The 20,485-nt window shown below is 51.7% G+C and overlaps 1 protein-coding gene and 1 long non-coding RNA gene across 3 annotated transcripts; one reads left to right on the top strand and one right to left on the bottom strand.

Annotated features, from left to right (window-relative positions):
* Positions 1-225: 225 nt before the first annotated feature.
* On the bottom strand, positions 226-4,513 carry LOC130544214 (uncharacterized). The gene is made up of 2 exons (XR_008960326.1): positions 4,317-4,513; positions 226-1,949 (listed from the first exon to the last, which is right to left on the bottom strand). It is a non-coding gene; the product is annotated as an uncharacterized LOC130544214 (long non-coding RNA).
* Positions 3,723-19,037, top strand: QPRT (quinolinate phosphoribosyltransferase). 2 transcript variants are annotated; one of them, XM_026515783.4, is made up of 5 exons: positions 3,723-3,944; positions 4,045-4,131; positions 17,173-17,709; positions 18,414-18,545; positions 18,636-19,037. In XM_026515783.4, exons 1-5 carry the CDS (start codon positions 3,738-3,740, stop codon positions 18,852-18,854), a joined length of 1,182 nt encoding a protein of 393 aa, XP_026371568.2. In that variant the 5' UTR covers positions 3,723-3,737; the 3' UTR covers positions 18,855-19,037. The 2 variants fall into 2 exon arrangements, with proteins under 2 accessions (XP_026371568.2, XP_048080754.1); XM_048224797.1 differs by lacking the exons at positions 18,414-18,545; positions 18,636-19,037 and adding an exon at positions 17,909-18,407.
* The last annotated feature ends 1,448 nt before the right edge of the window (positions 19,038-20,485 follow it).

Here is a 20,485-nt window from a genome sequence, read left to right as displayed (position 1 = left end):
CGAGCCCCGTGCCGGGCTCCACAGTCAGTGAGGAGTCTGCTTGAGATTCTCTCTCTCCCTCTGCCCCTCCCCACCCTCGTACGTTCGAGCTCTCTCTTTCAAACAAATAAATCTTTAAAAAAAAGAAAAAAGAAAAGAAAGAAAGAAAATGTAAAAACATAGACATTTATAGAAAAAAAGATTTGAAGGAAATATCCCAAATGTTTACTGTGGTTATCTGCCAGGTGAGAGGTTTATGAACGATTTTTATTTTGTTCATATTTTTCTGTATTTCCAAGGTTTATATAATAAATGCCTATCACTTTTACAATTAGAGAAAACATTCACAAGAAGGTGTTCGCTGAGAGGATGGGGTGTCTGGTTCAAAGAGAGGAGGCTGGAAGGGCAGGTTGGAGCCCCGCTGGGAAGGGCGAGGGAGTTTGAATTCAGTTCTGAAAGAAGTGGGAAGGTCACCAAACCTAAGTCTGTTCTAGACTTTTCCAGCGCTTCTCAGAACCATCATGAAACCCCAGTCCTTCCTGTCCTTTCTTACTGGGTGCCAAGTTCCTCTGACCCTTCTTCCACAGTCCTTTGGAGCCATTCCTTCTCCCAGGCCCTAACACACCTTGCCTGGGTCCTGCCCAGTCTTCTCTTTGGTTTCTTGACCCCAATCACTTCATCCTCTGTCCGTGATGGTCCCAGTGAACCTTCTCAAAGGCCACTGTGTCCAGATTATCCCTGCACCTCTTACAGCAGTCCGGATAGAGCCTTGGCATGAAGAATAAGACTCCTTCAGGATCTGGACACTGCCTGGTCAGTCCTTGGTGCATGCCCTCCAGTCTCATCAAATTCCTGGTAATTCCCTGAAAATGCCATGTGATTTTCTTGGTGTGTGTGTGAGGGATATACTTTAAAATGTTAAAAATATTTATTCTGTGCAGACGGGAAAAAGTGCACAATAAGATTATGGTTACACATCAAGCTTTGTCATACAGAATGAAAATTCCAGATGGTAAAAGGATTTAGATAGAGAAGGTCTTGAGAAATCTATGAACGCAATTCATTTTTGCAGACAGGAAAAGGGCCTCCATGCCCAATTCTAGGGACATTTCATTTCTGAAAATGGATATTTACACCTGAATGTCCCCTGCATCCCTATTTCGGACCCTGGACCGTGTTCAGTTTGGCGGGCAGAACCTGGGAAGGGTGGGCTGCAGGGAGAGGGGATGCCTGTCAGTTCTGAGTCCTCCAAGCCCTTGGGCTGAGGCAATGGGAAACAGATCCCATCTCTGAGCCCCAAAGCTCAGCAACCGTGCCTGGAGGCAGATTAACCTGGAACTGTCAACAAAACAAGAGAAGAATATAACCAGAAGGTTCTGAGATTTCCAAAGTAGAGCAGACCCAGCCCAAAGTAGAGAGAAAACTTTCAAACTCTAAGAGGGTATTGCTTGAGGATCCGACGTGGTGGGTAGCCGTCCTGTTCCGAGGGGAGGTTTGGGGTAGAGCCGTTAGACAGAAGCAGCCCAGGGTACTTTGAAGACAATCTATTTGCTCCAGACAATAAGCTGCAAACGGAGGCCTGTGTGCCTCAGTTTCCTCGGGTGCTCAATAGCTGCCTGCCGAGTTCGTGGCATCTGGATGGCCCACCTCCACTATGGGCCAGATCCATCCCAGGAGGCTGGCGGTGAGGAGAGCCACTTACCCAGTCTTACATTTGCAGGTGCCCCCGCCTGAAGCGGCCCACCCCCAGCTTGCCCCGGACACACACATCTTGACTTCTCGCCAAACTCCTCAACTGTCAAGATTCAGCTCAAATGTCACCACCGCCCCAATAGACGTAGCATTTCTTCTACAGCATGTCATGCGACTGCACGTCAACTGGGCTGTAGTTATGTGAAGTTGTCCCTCGCTCATTAGAGTGTAGTCCCTCCAAATCCATGGGTCATCTTTGCGGTTTCAGAGTCCAGGGCCTGGCACCCAATAGCCACCGAAGATGTGTTTACCGAATGGAGAATAAAGGAATTAATGAGTGAACAAATGATGGTTTTAAGTAAACTTGTGGCAAGCTTAGATCTGTGGGGTTTTTTTTATTTTAAGATTTTATTCATTTATTTAGAGAGAGACTGCACATGCAATCAGGTGGGGAGGGGCAGAAGAAGAGGGAGAGAGAATCCCAAGCAAGCTCGACACCCAGCATGGAGCCCCGATGCAGGGCCCAATCCCACGACCCCAAGATCACAACCTGAGCTGAAATCAAGAGTCTGACGCTCAACTGACCGAGCCACCCAGGTACCTCTTGGATCTGTCTTTTGAGTGAACCTAGCATCGGGAGGGTGGCCTGAAGGTAATACAGCCCAAGGGGAGAGCATTATTGTAGTACAATTTGGATATCATGGGGGTTGGACCTAAGGGGAAAAAGAAGGTCAAGTTTGAAATACACTTATTCAGAAAATCAGATTTTAGACCTAATTGGCTATTGGGTGATGGAGGGAAGAATGAGGTTAAGCTTCAAGATTTCTATCTTGGGAGGTGGAGGACATGGGGATAGCATTATGTAGAAATGCAGAGATGAGCAGTTTCGGGGGAGAACATAATGAATTCATTTTTTTAAAAAGATTTTATTTTTATTTATTTGACAGAGAGAGACAGCCAGCGAGAGAGGGAACACAAGCAGGGGAGTGGGAGAGGAAGAAGCAGGCTCATAGCGGAGGAGCCTGATGTGGGACTCGGTCCCATAACGCCGGGATCACGCCCTGAGCCGAAGGCAGATGCTTAACGACTGCGCCACCCAGGCGCCCCATGAATTCATTTTTAGAACTTGGGAGGGAAGTCAGAGCTAGAGAGAGAGTTGGGAGTCACCTGATTTTAGGTAGCAGATTAAATAGTGGCACCGATGAATAAATGCATAAACTATGTCATTCACTGTGCAGCACGAGAAGGGAGCTCAGCAAGCGTGCCTGGAGAGAATCTCAGGCCGTCAGAGCAGGCTAGCTGCTGTCACAAACAACCCCCAAATCTCAGGGGTGTAACTCAGGAGTTTTTTCCTTGCTTATGTGACAGTCCAATGCTGGTATTGGAAGGTGGCCTTCTGTAAGGTCATTCAGGGACCCAGACTCCTTCCATTTTACGGCTCTGCCTATCCAGGGGAGCCTCAGTGCAAAGGAGGCTGGGAAATGTAGTTTAGCTGTGTGCCCAGGAGGAGAAGAGAAACAGTCCCATCACAGCGAGGGAACACCAAAGTGTGCCGTTGAATGTAGGAAGAAGGGCTTGCAAGAGACAGCAAAGACCCTTTAAGGGCATCTGGGTAGCTCAGTCAGTTGGGCGTCAGCTTGCGGGTTGGGTCGTGATCCTGGGGTCCTAGGATCGAGCCCCGCATCGGGCTCCCTGCTCAGTGGGGTGCCTGCTTCTCCTTCTCCCCCGGCTTGTGATCTGTCTCTCACTCTCTCTCTCAAATTAAAAAAAAAAAAATCTTAAAAAAAGAAAAGAAGAAACTTTAAGAGCGAAACCGGGATAAAAATGGTATCCAGGAGAAAATAGTTCAGAGGCTGGGACTAGACTGAGGCAAGCAAGGTCCAAGGTGCAAGATGGACCTTGGAAAGAGGAGTTAAAGGAAAGAAAGTGCTGATTTTCTACTCTGTCACTCACAGAGTTTTCTCACTTGATTATCAGTTGAACCCATGAGGGAGAAATTATCCCATTTTACAGCTAAGGAAACTGAGGCTCCGAAAAAAGTAAAAAGGTATTCACGATCAAAAAGGATGGAATTAGCGTCTGAACCCAGGACCAAGGCCCAGGATTCTCCCAGGGCACCCATCAAAGAAGCTTTCCAGCTGACACCAGCAGGCTCACAGCCTGCAGAGGGCTGGGTGTGTGGAGGGAACTGGGCCTCTCGCTCGGGGAAGAGAGGACTTCGAGTCAGACAAGGGGGAGTTCCTCCTGTGCTGTGCAGAAAGCGAAAGGACAAGGTAAGTCCAGCCCCCAGGGGTCCTAGGAGAGGGCGCGAGGGAGCTCCAGAGAACCCGAGAAGGGCTGGCTAGACCGGCCCCTTCCTCCTTCCTCTGGCAGCCCCACCCCCTCTGGGCCTCTGCAAACGCTGGATCCGAGCAGTGGACACACCAGCCCCGCACCTCCAAGCCGGCATGGACCCTGAAGGTAAAGGAGCCTCCGAGGCCTCTCCTCTCTGTCCCTGCGTCACCATCTCCCCTCTCCTGCCTCCCTCCCCGTCCCAAGGAATCTCAGTCCCTTACCCCCTCTCCCCCACCACAGGAGACCCGTTCTCCTCCCTCCCATCTACTCTGCCTGCCTATCTCCCTCCAACCTCTCTGAACCCCAAGCACCTCTTCTGTCTCCGGAAAGCGTCTTCTTTCTCTTTCTGTAGCCCCCAGCTGAGTTCTGGGGACAAAGGGCCTTGAGCCCCAGGAAAGGAAAGGTCCGGGTGGTCTGGAGGAGTCCATGTCTGGGGAGCAGCTCTGGACTTCGCCCCCTGCTAGCAGGAGGGGAAGAGGGGAGGCAAAGTCCTGTCCCTTCTGCAGCCCAGTGGGGGAGGGGGCTCGAGCCCAGCGACTCTGCCTGGGGCGGGGGTGATGTCGCTAAGGAGGTCACGTGCACGGCGATAGGGGCCAGGCTCTGGAGTCAGAAGACTCCTGTTGGAATTTGGGCTCCGCCAGGAACAGGCTCTGTGACCTCAGGCAAGGCACCTGACCTCTCCGAGCCTCATCTCCTCTCCGTGCATGTGTAAAACGATCATTCTAGTTCCCAGCTCCCAAGGCTGTGGGGAGGCCAAGTGACGGACTCATGGAAGCTATCTGGCTGGTGCCTGGAGGACAGGAAGCCCCTTCTTGAACTCTCTGCATTTTCCCTTTCCCGACCCTGGGCTGTTTCTTCCCCAGCTCGGACCTGCCTCTCCTGCTTTGGGGTTCCTGCAGGCCCCACACACCTGGTACCTCTGGCTGGGCTGTGGAACCAGCTTTTGGGGGGTCCAAACCAGCTTTTGGCTTAGAAATGACCTTAGAGTCAGAGCCTGGGTTCAAGCCCCATCCCTGCCACCTGCTCGCTGTGTGACCTCAGACAAAATGCTCCTCCTCACTGTGCCTCAGTTTCCTCAGTGATGAAGTGAAAACGTTACCTCCCCTTGGGTTGCGGGGAGGGTTAAGTGAGATAATACACGTCAAGTGCCTGCTACACAGAAATCCCTTGGTGTGGTCATGCTGGTGCTGGTGCTGATTCCCCATGTCTGGCTCTCGGCGCTGAGCGCTCCCCAGGCCCCATTTCCATCTTTGGAAGCCTTGTGCGTCCGTGTGTCTGTCTCCACCAGACTCAAAGACCACCCCCCATATCCGCTCCACGTCTGTTCCTGCCTCACCATCGTCCTGCTTGGACCGGAAACCTCAGGGTCACCTCTGACGGCTCATTCTCGCTCGCACCCCAATATCCAGACAGTGGCCACGTCCTATGGACTTCCCTTCACCTGAGCGTCAGCTAAACCTCTTCCTTTTCTGTCCCCACCTCCCCCGGGGGGAGCAGGCTGGTGGAGGCCTCCTTCGCTTCCTTGCTTTACCCGGGTGATGTGTGCGTAACTCCCGGCTGGCCCCGGGTCCATGCCCCCATGGGAATGAAGCCAGGAGGGAGTAGAAAGTCAAAGGGGTGAAGCAAAAGTTGGGGACGTGGGGGCAAGGAGGGGCGAGGACAGAGTTGGGGCAGAAGCAGATGGCAGGCTGGTGGGCAAAGATAGAGAGGTCAGACTTGGCCAAAGTGTGAGCGGGGCAGGGAGGGAGTGGACCAGTCTAAGTGTGTGTGTGTGTGTGTGTGTGCGCGCGCGGGTACCGTGTTCTTTCTCTTAGAGCCTTGGGAGCGACACCCTCACCACCCTTCCCAGGGCCCACTGCTCCTTACCAGGGCCGTTGTGACAGCATCTTGAAAGATCTTGCATCTTTCAAGAACACCAGGCACAGTTTAACTATTTAAACTTCCAAGTCACTTCTTTTTTTTTTTTTTTTTAAGATTTTATTTATTTATTTGACAGAGAGTGAGAGAGAGAGAGCACAAGCAGGGGAGCAGCAGGCCGAGGGGAGAGGGAGAAGCAGGCTCTCCGCCAAGCAGATAGCCTGATGTGGGCCTCGATCCCAGGACCCTGGGATCATGACCTGAGCCAAAGGCAGATGCCTAACAGACTGAGCCACCCAGGCCCCCTTCCAAGTGACTTCTGATCTGAAGTTTTAGTGATTTTCCCATTGCCTGTGGAACAAACCCTACTCACTCCTGTCATTCGGGGCCCGCTCAGTCCCCCCCACCCTGCGGCTCAGCCCTCCTCTTGCTGCGCTAATGCAGGGGTCCGCTCCGAAATTCCGTCCATGGTGTTACCACTGGCGTGATGGGCAATCCTGTTGGGCCCTATTTGGAGGTCATTTCTCTTCTCTAGGGAGAGAAGGGCTAAGAAAAGAACTTCCGCTGGAAGCTGCTGTGCTCCCCAGCCTCTGTCTCCATCTGGTGTTCGCCGCATGGATCAACAAATCAACAGCGGGAAGAACAAGGCGCCCGGGGTCCCGCACCGCACCGGGTTCAGAGACAGCTGGCCAGGCGCTGGCTAGTCATCTCTTTCCCTCCTCCTTGTGGTTGCGATTTCTTTTCTTTAAAAAAATTTTTTATTTATTTATTTGACAGCAAGAGAGAGAGAGAGAAAGAGAAAGAGAGAAAGCCTGATGTGGGACTGATCTCAGGACTCTGAGATAGTTACCTGAACAAAAGGCAGACACTGAACTGACTGAGCCACTCAGGTATCCCAGTCTTTTCTTTCCCCTCCCCTCCCCTCCCCTCCCTTCCCCTCCCCTCCCGTCCCCTCCTCCCCTCCTCCCTCTTCTCTCCTCTCCTCTCCTCTCCTCTCCTCCCCTCCTCCCCGCCCCACCCCATCCCTCCCCTCCCCTCTTCTTTCGTCTTCTCAATCCAAAATCTGTTTTTTGGGATCGTTTCTATTCATCTTGACTCGGGATGCTTTTAGGGCTGCTTGGGTCTGAAGGAGCAATCCTCTGAAAGCCTTGCTTTTCCTCCTGTAGGCTGGCTAAGGACAGTGGCACAGCCAGCACACAAAACCACGCTTTGTGCGTGGCTAAAGACGGCAGTAATTTTGTGGCATCCCGGGCACTTTGCGTCCCTGAAGTAGGAGTTGGGGCTCCACACCAGGCACTTCTTCTAGTGCCTCCTGTCCTCTCCCGGGGACCAGGGACCCGGAGGCTGGGAGGAGGCTCTTCGCGTGTTCTCGTGGGGAGGGCTGTCACTGCGGGGAAAACCCTGGGATTTCTGCGGGGAAACTGACTCTCAGAGAGGTTAGCAAACCGCCCGAGGTCACTCAGGGTGTAGGTGGTGTAGTCGGATTCCAACCCAGGTGTTTTTGACTCCCAACCCGGATGTTCTGACTACACCAGGGGCCAGAGCCCTGGAGCCATGGGTGCGGTTTGCAGAGCTCTGCTGCGAATGTTGACTTGATAATCACGTAGCAGTTAAAAAATACCACTTAGGGCTAGATTATGGCGTTGTGGTGCGGTGGGGTCAGTGAGGGGACTCCGGGGCCATCCTGTCTGAGTTCGTGACCCTGACTCCCCACTTCCCAGCTGTGTGTGCACTTTGTGAACTTCTGGTGTGTTATGTGGCCTCTCGGTGCCTCAGTTTCCTCATCTGTAAAATGGGGGAAATAATGGGACCTCCTTCATAGGATTGTTGTGAGGATCGAGTGTGCCAATATATGTACAATGCTTGGCACAGCGCTTACAGAAGGACCGTGAAAGTGTCAGCTGCTGTGTGTTTGTTTATTTATTAATCTCTACCCCCAGGGTGGGACTCGAACTCACAACCCTGAGATCGAGAGTTGCACAAGGCACCGACTGAGCCCGCCAGGCACCCCCTTCCTGACTTGGTTTTACTTGGAACACAGACCAGCCCCGTAAGCTACAGGCACAGGTCACATTACACACAAAATAAGAGCAAACACTGGTTACGGTCATCTTCAGTGTGTTCACAGAGCCCCCCTTTGTGCCCATCCATCCCAGACAGAAACAAGGTTAAGTGACGGAAGCAAAGAGAAAGGTATGGGGCTCTGCTTCTGGCCCAGTGCCTCACGGCCCCGAGCCCCCATCCAGTGAGGGCCACGTGGAAACAGTAAATGTCTGTCACCCATCCAGACAAGAACAGTGAAAGTGCCCATGGGGAAGATCTTCCTATATTCTGCCAGAGTTATCACTTTATCTGTTTTTTATATTATTTGTAAAGAAAGAAGTACAGGAGAGGCGCCTGGCTGGCTCAGTTGGAAGAGAATGTGACTCTCCATCTCGGGGGTTGTGAGTTCGAGCCCCATGTTGGAGGTAGAGATGACTTAAAGATTTTATTTATTTATCTGACGGAAAGAAAGAGAGACAGAGCACAAGCAGGGGGAGCAGGAGAAGGAGAAGCAGGCTCCCCGCTGAGCAGGGAGTCCGATCCCAGGACCCCGGGATCATGACCTGAGCTGAAGGCAGAAGCTTAACTGACTGAGCCACCCAGGTGCCCCGAGATTTCTTAGATAAAAAAAAAAAAACTTTAAAAGAAAGAATGAAGTGCAAGAAATATCCCGAGAACCTTTGCATCCCCTCAGAAACAGGGATGCCAATTTTTAAAATTTTATTTAAATTCAAGTTAGTTAACAGATAGTGTATTATTAGTTTCAGGGGTAGAATTTAGTGATTCATCCATTGCATGTAACACCAGTGCTCATTATATCAAATGCCCTCCTCAGTGCCCATCACCCAGTTACCCCATCCTCCCACCACCTCCCCTCCAGCAGCCCTCAGTTTCTTCTCTGTAGTTAAGAGTCTCTCATGGGGACGCCTGCGTGGCTCAGTCGCTGGAACATGCAACTCTCGAGCTCGGGGTCATGAGTTCGAGCCGCATGGTGGGTGTAGAGATTACTACAAATAAATAAGTAGACTTAAAAATAAATAAATAAACTTTTTACTTTTTCCTTCCCTTCCCCTCTGTTCCTCTGTTTTGTTTCTTAAGTTCCACGTATGAGTGAAATCATATGGTGTCTGTCTTTCTCCTACTGACTTATTTTGCTTAGTATCTAATACCCTCTAGTTCTACCCACGTTGTTGCAAATGGTACGATTTCATTCCTTTGATGGCTAATATTCCATTTATATATGAACCACATCTTTATCCATTCATCTGTTGATGGCCATCTGGGCTCTTTCCACAGTTTGGCTGTTGTGGACATTGCTGCTATGAACATTGGGGTGCAGGTGCCCCTCCAGATCACTGTGTTTATATCTTGGGGTAAATACCCAGTAGTGCAATTGCTGGGTCGTAGGGTAGCTCTATTTTTAACTTTCTGAGGAACTTCCATACTGGTTTCCAGAGTGGCTGCACCAGTTTGCATTCCCCCCAACAGTGAACCAGGGTTCCCCCAGAGATGCCAATTTCAATAAAACTCTGGTCAACCAATTAAGAGGTCAAGGTTACCTCGCACAGGGTAAAACTATAATCTGCAAAGTCTAGGCATCTCGAGAGAACTTTTACGTGTAACAACCGCAAGGGTAGAAGGCAGGACAGGGCGTGACAGCTGTCCCCTCGGGGTGGCAGTTTCTGGGGAATGTCTCCTCAGGCACCTGCAAACACAGCTCCCTTCTCTGAAGTTCCTTTCCGTAAGACTGCTAATTAGAAGAGCCTAGTTTCAAAGCTTCCCTCTGGAATCCCGTTTGTTGGAAATGCAGGAGAGAGCGGGGAGCCTGAAGCAAACCAGATGAATTTATTTTTCACAAACGGAACAGGGAGCGGGTAACATTCTGACTCCACAACCGAGAAGCCAAACAATGGGTCTCGAGGCCCAATGGGTCAAGAGAGTAACCCCCGCTGGTGGAGTCTATATGGGGGGGACGACCTGGGTCCACACGGGTCATTTCCTGGCTTTGTCCTTTCCTAGCTCTGCTCCGTAAGTTGTAAGTCGTTTCCTTTACATTTCTGAGCCTCCCGTCTCCATCGGTAAATACAAATGAGCTCTCCGTTGAGGAGCTGGGGTAGGATCTGTGACGAAGTGCCAGGCCCGAGGCCACGTGGCAGGTGCCTGGCATACGGTAGCACCCGTGCATGGTAGTGATGACTCCCCGTCCTGCAGTTCGACACTCTCAGCTCTGCTACGAATCAGAAGGAGGTTACCACGTTGCAGACCAGTGAAGCCAGAATCTCTGGGGGGTGGGGCCCCCACATCAGCTTTTTGCTGAGCTCCCCAGAGAATTCCATTGTGCAGCCAAGGTTGAGAACCACTGCCTTACCCTCCTAAGGAAAACTTCCCTTGACCCTCTGTGAAATGAGGGTCCTCGCTCTCCTTTCCTTCCTTTCTTCCCTCCCTCCCTCCCTCCCTCCCTCCCTCCCTCCCTCCCTCCCTCCCTTCCATCCTCCCTTTCTTTCTTTCTTTCTTTCTTTCTTTCTTTCTCTTTCTTTCTCTTTCTTTCTGTCTTTCTTTCTTTCTTTCTTTCTTTCTCTCTCTCTCTTTCTTTCTTTCTTTCTTTCTTTCTTTCTTTCTTTCTTTCTGATATAGAATTTCAGACATGCACAAAAGTAAGCAGAAAAGTATGGCGAACCATCATGTACCCATCACCCAGCCTCAACGACCACCAACTTTTGGCCGGCCGGGCTCCATCCACAACACATCTATTTTCTAGCTTTCAGGATCACCTTGAAGCAAAACCAGCTCTCAAGTCTTTTCATACACGAACATCTGGGCATGTATTTTCTAAAAAAGATAAGGACTCTTCTTTTAGCTACAACCACAATACAATGATCACAGCTAAAATTGTTTTACATCTAAATCTTTTTTTGAAATTTCCTTAGAGTTATTAAGCATCCAGTCAGTGTCCAGGTTTCCAGTTGTCTCATAAATGCTCTTAATTTGATTTCAATTTCTTTGAATTAGGATCCAAATAAGATTCATATTTTGTGATTGGTTAACATGAGTCTTAATATTCTTTTTCTTTGGGGGGGTGGCTCCTGCCTGGGTGGCTCAGTCGGTTAAGCGTCTGACTCTTGGTTTTGGGTCAGGTCATGATCTCAGGGTTGTGTGGTCTCAGGGTTGTGAGATTGAGCCCCGTGTCTGCTTGAGACTCTCTCTCCCTCTCCCTCTGCCCCTCCCCCCACCCCGTGCTCTAAAGTTGCTCTCTCTCGAATAAATGAATATGTCTTTTAAAAAAAGGATTCAAGGGAGCCTGGGTGGCTCAGTCAGTTAAGCATCTGCCTTCATCTCAGGTCTTGATCCCAGGGTCCTGGGATGGAGCCCTGCATTGGGTTCCCTGCTCAGTGGGGAGCCTGCTTCTCCCTCTCCCTCTGCTGCTCCCCCTGCTTGTGCTCTTTTGCTCTTTCTCTGTCAAATAAGTAAAATATTTTTAAAAATTTTTATTTTTATTTTTTTTTAAAGATTTTATTTATTAGAGAGTATGTGCACAAGTAGGGGGAGGGGGGCAGAGGGAGAGACCCTGAGATCGTGATCCGAGCCGAAGGCAGATGCGTAACCGATTGAGCCACCTGGGCGCCCCTAAAGATTTTTTTTTTCTGTCATCTCTACACCCGACATGGGACTTGAACTCAAGACTCCAAGATCCAGAGTCTTCCGCTCTCCTGACTGAGCCAACCAGGCGCCCCTGTTTTAAGATTCTTTTAATCCTTTGTTTTCCTTGCAATGTATTTGTTGGAAAAATTAGGTTGTCTTCTGATAGTTTCCTATGGTGTGAATTTTGCGGCTATATTCCCGTGGTAGAGTTTCACGTGTTCCTCCGTCCTCTGGTTTTCTTATAAATTGATGGTTGCATCTGGAAGTCTGATCTGACTCTGGGTTAGCTGTTTGGGCAAGAGTATTTCGGGATGGTGGTGTGCTGTCCTGTCGGGAGCACCCAGGATCTGGTTGTCTTTCTTCTTGACATTGAGTTTTGACGTTGAGTTTTGATGTTCAGTGCCTGGGTCCATTGGTTCACTGTAGTTGCAGGGTGGTTCCTGCCTTTTGGCCGGGCATCGGTTCTTGCTTCTTTTGTCTAAGTGAACAATGTAATGATTTTTAGTAAACTTGCTAAGTTGCATGGCCAGCCCCACAGATCATTTCCATCACTCCCATACAACCCCATGCCATGTAAAGTTAATTCCCAACCCTGGGGAATGCTGTTCCGATATCTGTCTCCTTGATTTGCCTTTTCTTTCTTTTCTTTTCTTTTCTTTTTTTTCTTTTCTTTTTTTTTTTTAAGAGTTTGTTTATTTATTTGACCGAGAGAGAGACAGCCAGCGAGAGAGGGAACACAAGCAGGGGGAGTGGGAGAGGAAGAAGCAGGCTCCCAGCAGAGTAGGCAGCCTGATGTGGGGCTTGATCCCAGGACTCTGGGATCACACCCTGAGCCGAAGGCAGATGCTTAATGACTGAGCCACCCAGGTGCCCTTGATTTACCTTTTCTGAACATTTCTTGTAAATGGAGGCACAGTATGTGGTCTCACGTGAACACCGGTTCTACCAACTGAGCCAGCCAGGTGCCTGGCAGCACTGATTCTTAACCCTCGCGTGCACGTGAATCACAGGGGGGAGCCCTCCCCAAACTTGGATGCCTGCAAACCAGCCCTGAAAGAGTCTGATTCGGTGGGTCTGGGCTGGGGCTGAGCAGCAGAGAGTCTGAAAAGCTCCTCAGGTGGGTCCCTGCTTTCTCAGTTCTGCCAAGAAGAGTGGTCACACCCATCACCCCCACTTCCTCGCCTCCCATGTGCTCCTTGACCAGGATGCTGTGGCTCCCACCCCCACTGCACAGCCCTGAGATGGCTCCGCCAACGGCATCCCCGCTGCTACAGCTTACGCCCCTTTGCAGCCTTCCTTCTTCTTGCTTCTGCTCACATCCTCCGACTTGAAACCCTTGGCTCCAGACACCCACTCCCTCCTGGTGCTGCTTCTCTTTTTAAATACTGGTGCTTCCCAGAGCCCTCCACTTCTTACCTGACCTGGTGATCTCACCCACGGCTATGCTGAGTTACCACCCACATCTGCTGGCAGCTCCAAAATCCCCGTTCCTCGCCCAGGGTCTCTCCGAATGCCAGCACCCCCCATCAGGACACCGCCAATGCACATTTCCTGCTGGCTTGTCAACCTTTACATCTGCAAAGCCAAAGTCACTCCCCACCCCCCCCAACCCCCGCTCATCAGCTGCGTCACAATGCCCAAGCCTCCTTGACGTTCAGATTCGGTGCTTGTACAACGGGAGTCATGCCCTGTGGTGAGTTTCAGACGCGAGAGCCCAAGAGACGTGTGGAGCCCACGGCTGGCACCCCGGAGGCGTGCGGGGTGCTGCCTTCTGCTGCCCCCATCCTCCACCCTGAATGGTTCCTTGTGGCAGTTTGCAGCTACCCACGGCCGAAACCCAAGGCTTCTACATCTCACGAGCTGCTCATTTGGGCAGATTCCACCTTAGAAACGGCTCTCCCTTTTGCCCCAGCTACTCCCTTTTGCTTTTGCTACTCCTACGGTTCCTGCCCAAGTTCAGGGCTTCATCTCTTTCTGTCTGGCCGAGTGCCTCGGCCTCCTTTCACCTCCCAACCTGTCTCCAGTCGGTGGCTGAAGTGACCCTTCTAGAACAAAATCCTAATTCTGTAATTCCCTTATTTAGGGCACCTGGCTGGCTCAGTCGGTCGGTAGGTAGAGTGTGTGACTCTTAATCTCAGGGTTATAAGTTCGAGCCTCACACTGGGTGTAGAGATTACTTAAAAATAAAATCTTAAAAAAAAAATTCCCTGGTGCTTAAAAGTTCTGTGATGGCCCCTAGGATCTGTCCAAATTGCTCAACTAAATAATTTAGGCCTTCTTCACTCTGGCCATCCCATCGTTCCCCTGAAACCCGCCCTTACGGCATTTCTCTATTTTCTTGCTTTTGAATGTCAAACACCTGCTTTTTCAGCCCGAAATGTCTCTCTCCCCACCCCCATCACCTCAGCACTCTGCCTGGCAAACATTGCTCATTCTTCAGGGCCACAAAAACTACCCCCCTTCCTCACAGACACTTAGTCATTTCTTCCGCTGGGCTCCCGCAACCCTTGGTAAATGCTCAGTCGTCCTTCAGCAAACACCTGCCGTGCGCCAGACCGTGTTCCCGAGAGCTTTGCAAATAGTAACTCACTTACTTTTCATACAACCCTACGAGGTGATTATTTTTTGCTATCCCTGTCACAAAGGAGGCATCTTTGAGGCCCCGGAGATGTTCATTACTTGCCCAAGATCACTTAGCGGAAGGTGGCCGAGGCAGTATTGGAACCCAGGCCGTGTGGTCCCAGAGTCTGCGTTCTGATTCATTCCACTGTGCAGTCTCTCTGCTTGGGTGAGTATCACCGAACACCTAGTATTAAGGAAAACAATATGAAATGGCCAACATTTGGCCATTTTTGACCTATAAAAGCAACACATTTGTATGGTTCTGTGTGTTAGGCACTTGGGATGGAGCAGAGAACTCTCTGGATCACCCGTTTTAGCCCCCAGAGTAGAGCATGGCTGTAGAACAAGGAGCCGACTGAGCATGTGACCTTATAGGGGGTCTGCAAGAGCCCCCTGCCAAGGAAGTGATATCTAAGAGAAGACCTGAAAGAGGAGTGGAGGTGAAGGGGGAGTCTGGGATGGGGGAAGGGAAGGAACTTCCAGGCAGAGGCACAACCTTGGAAGAGCATAGGCTAAGGCCTGAAAGCTAAGAAGGAGAACTGCCCACCCTGTCACCCAGCAATTGGGACCTGGCACAGAGCAGGCGTTCAAGAAGGATTTGTCAAAAGAATAAATGAAAACTGCAGAGAAGTATCAGCTGGAGCTAATAGAATGAAAGTGGGGTTTTCAGCAGGAGAGGGATTTACTTTTTTATTGTCTTATTTTAAAGTCAGGTGTAATGAGGTATAATTATAGAGAGTAAAATGGACCCTTTTCTGTGTATAGTTCGGCAAGTCTCGACAAATCCATCAGTGCCGTCGCCACCACCAGTGACAAAATACAGAATAGTTCAGTCTGTCCCCAAACTCCCTGGTGCCGCTCCTTTGTGGCCAGCCCCTCCCCCACTCTCAGGAAACCACCAGTCTGTTCTCTCACTATGGTTTTGCCTTTTCCAAAATGTCAGATGGATGATGAACTCACATAGCACATGGCCTTTAGAAAAGGGCTTTTTTACTTGGAATAATACATTTGAAATGTGTCCCTAGCGTGTATGTCGGTAGTTGGTTCCTCTATTGCCGAGTGGACTTACATTGTGGGGGTGCCTCACGGTTTGTGTGTCATAGTCTCACCAGTGGAAGGATTCGCATTCACTTTAAGAAGCAAATATCAGGGTCGCCTGGGTGGCTCAGTCAGTTAGGTTAAGCGTCTGCCTTCAGCTCAGGTCATGATCCCAGGGTCCTGCGATGAAGTCCCGCATCGGGCTCCCTGCTCAGCGGGGAAGCTGCTTCTCCCTCTTCTGCTCCCCCTGCTTGTGCTCTGTGTGTGTGTGTGTGTGTGTGTGTGTGAAAGAAAGAAATTAAATCTTTAAAAAAAATAAAGCAAACATAAATAAAGCAAAAATAATAATAATAAAATCTTAAAAAAAAAAAAAAAAGCAAACTTCACTGCACCAGGGGTGGTTGGAGTGGAGCTTCTGCATCTCGGCTGTAGGTCCAGGGGCTTTCTGCCCAGCTGGCTGGTGAACAGTGGAGATGGGAACTATGTCTTTGTGACTTTTACTGACTGTTCCCAGCACCTAGCCTGGGCACAGCTGGCTCTGAGCGAAGAATGGAGGCCACTTCGACCACAATGTGGGAGAGGAGGGCCAGGTACAATCACTGAGGTTGGGGGAAGGGAGTGAAAATGGGGTGCTTGGCTTTGGGGAAGAAAGGTGGGGCAAGAAGGGCCTTACTCTGGGAGTAGAGCAAGCCAGAACTCCTGGTCTTAACTTCAACTTGGAGCAAAAGTGAGGAAGCAAGACAAACCCCCCTAACATACTATCCAAGTAAAACCCCCTAACATGCCATCCAACAGTCTCCCCTCCTCCCGAGGAGAAGCGCGGTGCGTCCAGGGCTCCAGCGCATGAGGCTGCAGGTCCTCTCCTGGCCGACAGATGGCGATGTTGCACCGTGCCTGAGCTCCCCCATTCGCTCCGCAGACCTCAGGGGCGGGTTAGCCCTATAAGCGGGCGGGAAGGACCACTTGCGCACAACTCTTTTTTTACTGGGAAAGAACTCACCCACACTCCTGAAGCTGTGCCTCACAGAGCAAGGGCTCAAGCCCAATTTCTCCCCGCGCCTTCCTTGTATCGCCCCCATCTCTAGAGAGAGGACAGTTCATTGAGACATCAAACGTGGGGGGAGGGGTGCTCCAAGAAACAGGTGCAAAGGCGGAGGGACAGACGGCCATGACCACGGGCCTCGTAGGTCGGACTCTGCCGCCAGTTTGCTGTGTGACCTCGGCCGACTTGCCTTTACTCAGTCTCCACATCTGTAAGGAGCTGGCCTCCCCGCTGTAAAACGGTGCGGCTGCGGAGCGGACACACTCCCATCCCGCCGGGGCCGCTGCAAAGGCTGCAGGCGAGTCCAGGGCCCTTCTCCTCTAGTTGGTAAATAGCTCTGGATGCAGCGCTAGGCTTGCCGCAGAATATAGGCCACTCAGTAAAATCTGAATTTCGGAGAATCAACAGATAATTTTTAAGTGTAAGGATGTTGTAAATATCACCTAGGATATGTTTATACTTAAAACAACAACACACAAAACACTTTGATGTTTGTCAGAAATTTAAATCTAACTGGGTGTCCTGTGTTTTTATTTGCTTAATCTGACAGCCTTGTCCAGCCCACAAGGCCCTCTCCCGGGCCCCCACCCAGATCTTCGCCCTGATTGGCTAAGCCCCCAGTTTCGCCCGTGGTTAAATGTTTTTTTTTTTTTTAAGACTTTATTTATTTATTCGACAGAGATAGAGACAGCCAGCGAGAGAGGGAACACAAGCAGGGGGAGTGGGAGAGAAAGAAGCAGGCTCATAGCAGAGGAGCCTGATGTGGGGCTCGATCCTGTAACGCCGGGATCACGCCCTGAGCCGAAGGCGGACGCTTAACCGCTGTGCCACCCAGGCGCCCCCCGTGGTTAAATGTTCTGACAGCAGCCCCTGACTCCCAGAGAGGCAGCCAAAAGGTAACCCTCTTCTCCTTCTTTCCCTCCCAGGCCTGGCGCTACTGCTGCCCCCCCGCCACTCTGGCCGCCCTGGCAGACAGCTGGCTCCGAGAGGACTGCCCAGGTCCCAACCACGCGGCCTTGGTCACGGGGGCAGCCCCCTCGCAGGCGGTGCTGTGGGCCAAGTCCCCCGGGGTACTGGCTGGGAGGCCTTTCTTCGATGCCATCTTTGCCCAAGTCAACTGCCAAGTCTCCTGGTTTCTCCCCGAAGGCTCAAAGCTGGTGCCCGTGGCCAGGGTGGCTGAGGTCCGGGGCCCCGCCCACTGCCTGCTGCTGGGGGAGCGGGTGGCCCTGAACACGCTGGCCCGCTGCAGTGGGGTCGCCAGCGCCGCCGCCGCCGCCGTGCAGGCCGCCAGGGAGGCTGGTTGGGCCGGGCACGTGGCAGGCACGAGGAAGACCACGCCCGGCTTCCGGCTGGTGGAGAAGTACGGGCTCCTGGTGGGCGGGGCCGCTGCTCACCGCTACGACCTGGGGGGGCTGGTGATGGTGAAGGACAACCACGTGCTGGCAGCTGGCGGTGTGGAAAAGGTATGTGTAGACCGAGCCCCTGGCCTGGCCCCGCCCGGACCTCCCTGCCGCAGCCCTTCCCGCTCCACCAGGGACCCCACCTCCTACCCCACTAGGTCCTGGTGAACAGTGATAGCCCAGGAGTCGGGGGTCCTAGACCCCCCTGACCCCTTGGGCGCTCTATCCATCAGATGCATGAATGGCCGACTTTTCCCCACAGGCGCTCTGGGACTTGCTGAGAAATTCAAAAGCGAAAGGCAAGCTGCTGGGAACCTGGTGTTGGTGGCGCTGTGACCTTGGGCAGGTCATTCTAGCTCCCTGGACCGGTTTCCTATTTTAAAATGTTCTTGAAGACCCCTTCCAGTTTTTTTTATTCATTCATTCATTCATTCATTCATTCATTCATTCGGTGCAAGCAGGTGTTTTTATTATAGCAGGACAGGACCCGTGGGCAGAAAGAGCTGCCTTCCAGTTTTAATATTCTTGAGTCAGATTGAACTCCCGTCCAGCTGCCAAATCTTGCTGATATTTGGCCATTTTTCTGATCCACGCAAGTGGTCATTTCATGTGGTTTCCCCTAGTGGGAGAGAAACCAGCGGCTGCTGGGTCTTCTCACTAATCCGGAGCTCGTTATCCTCTTGGGGCCTCTCGGAGGCCAGGCCCTGCTCTGTGGCCTGTGCCAGGCACCACTGAGCTCACTCTCTCCCTGGGGCCTGCCCCCGCAGGCTGTGCGAGGGGCTCGGCAGGTGGCCGACTTCGCCCTGAAGGTGGAAGTGGAGTGTAGCAGTCTACAGGAGGCCGTGGAGGCTGCGGAGGCCGGAGCGGACCTCGTCCTGCTGGACAACTTCAAGCCTGAGGTGAGGCGGGGTCTGCTTCCCGAGAAGGGGCCGTGGCGGGGGGGGGGGGGGGGGGAGGACCCTCACCTCCCCTCGGCTTGTGTCCCACAGGAGCTGCACCCCACGGCCGCAGCTCTGAAGGCCCGCTTCCCGGGTGTGGGCGTGGAGGCCAGTGGGGGCATCACGCTGGCCAACCTGCCTCAGTTCTGCGGGCCCCACATCGACGTCATCTCTCTGGGGATGCTGACCCAGGCTGCCCCCGCCCTTGATTTCTCCCTCAAGCTGTTTGCGGAGGGGACTGCTCCAGTGTGCCGGGCCTACAGGTCCTAAAGCCAAAGAGGACCCCACTGCCGGTGGAATAACACGGTTTCTGGGGACCCTCAAGGTTGCCCGTGTTTAGTACCCGACTCTCGGGGCGGAAGTCTGCCTCGGCCGCCTACTGCTCCCCTGAGCCGGAGGGGCTGACTTCACCCCTGCTCATCTGTCCAATGGGTCTAATAAAGGATCAACCTTACAGATTTCTCTGGGTGATAATTGACACGTCGCAAGTGCTCATTAACTCTTAGAAATTGCCAGAGCTCATCGACTCTAAGATGCACCTTTTTTCCCGCACATTACCTTCTCTGAAGTGGAAGTGGGTCTTGCACGGAGTCTGGTGGACACTGTCAGCCGGGCGTGGGTCATCCCACGGCCGTCATGGCGCATGCACGCGGCTTGTAGATAAAACTTGATAACAATCTATGTTAAAATGAGCCCAAGAGAGCTCTTTTAACCGATGCCAGAAAGGAACTGAAAGTGATAAAAAAAAAAAAAAAAAAAAAAAAGCTGCTTTTCCCCCAACCCTCCCCCTGCCCATGTGCACGCTCGCAGGCTCTCTTTCTCTCTCAAATAAATCTTAAAAAAAAAAAAAAAAAAAAAAAAGGAAAGCAAGCATTGGTCATAGATTGACAAGTTTCTCTTCCAGTAATAGTATGTATATTTTATAGTCAACAGAATCTTTTTTTTTTTAAAGATTTTATTTATTTATCTGACAGAGAGAGAGACAGCCAGCGAGAGAGGGAACACAAGCAGGGGGAGCGGGAGAGGAAGAAGCAGGCTCATAGCGGAGGAGCCTGATGTGGGGCTCGATCCCAGAACGCCGGGATCACGCCCTGAGCCAAAGGCAGACGCTTAACCGCTGTGCCACCCAGGCGCCCCTATAGTCAACAGAATCTTATATTTGAGTATATATGGCATCAGACCTGAGATTCAGCTGGAACGTTCTACGTGGTTGATGCCCATGTGGTACTGGTTAGTAAGTGTTTTGCTTCTCACCTCTGGCTACTGTTACCACCTGTTTGGTCTGGGGTCCCCGACAAACTCTGCCATGCTTCCTCCACTTGGTGCTTGAAGGCCCTTTGGGTTCTGACCCCATAGCGCTATCATTAGTTGGGAAAGGAGGGGGGCATAGAGCAGCTGGGGCCTCAGCAAAGGTCGTTTGAGGGAATAAAGGATGGGGCAGGTGGCGTTCAGACATCAGGCTTCTTTTCCTGCTAAGTCAGGACTCAAGGGTCTAAGCGGAGGACCTAGATTCAGCCTCCCCCCCAAGGGGCGGAACTAAATGCCCACAGAACCAGGGGCACTTCTGGGTGTCAAGATAAGGAAATCAGGATTCACAGATGCGCTGGGAATGGGAAGGCGAAACACTTGAGATCAAGGAGGGAATCAGAGCCTGACAGAGACACAAGGGAGAAGTGTACCAGGAATCTCAAACCCAAACACCTCCAGGACCCAAATAAATGGGAGAAGCTGGAATAAGACAAAAAGAGAAGTGGGCTGCGGCCAATTGGGAAATGTGTGGCGCACCTGCAGAATCCCGATTAAGAAAGGAAAAAAGGACTCAGGGGAGCCTAGGTGGCTCACCCCGTTAAGTGGCTGCCTTCGGTTCAGGTCATGATCCTGGGGTCCTGGAATCGAGCTCT

The sequence above is a fragment of the Ursus arctos genome, unplaced genomic scaffold (assembly GCF_023065955.2).
Source record: "Ursus arctos isolate Adak ecotype North America unplaced genomic scaffold, UrsArc2.0 scaffold_2, whole genome shotgun sequence".
In the NCBI taxonomy this organism is placed as follows: Eukaryota; Metazoa; Chordata; class Mammalia; order Carnivora; family Ursidae; genus Ursus; species Ursus arctos.
This window is presented reverse-complemented; position numbering and strand designations above follow the sequence as displayed.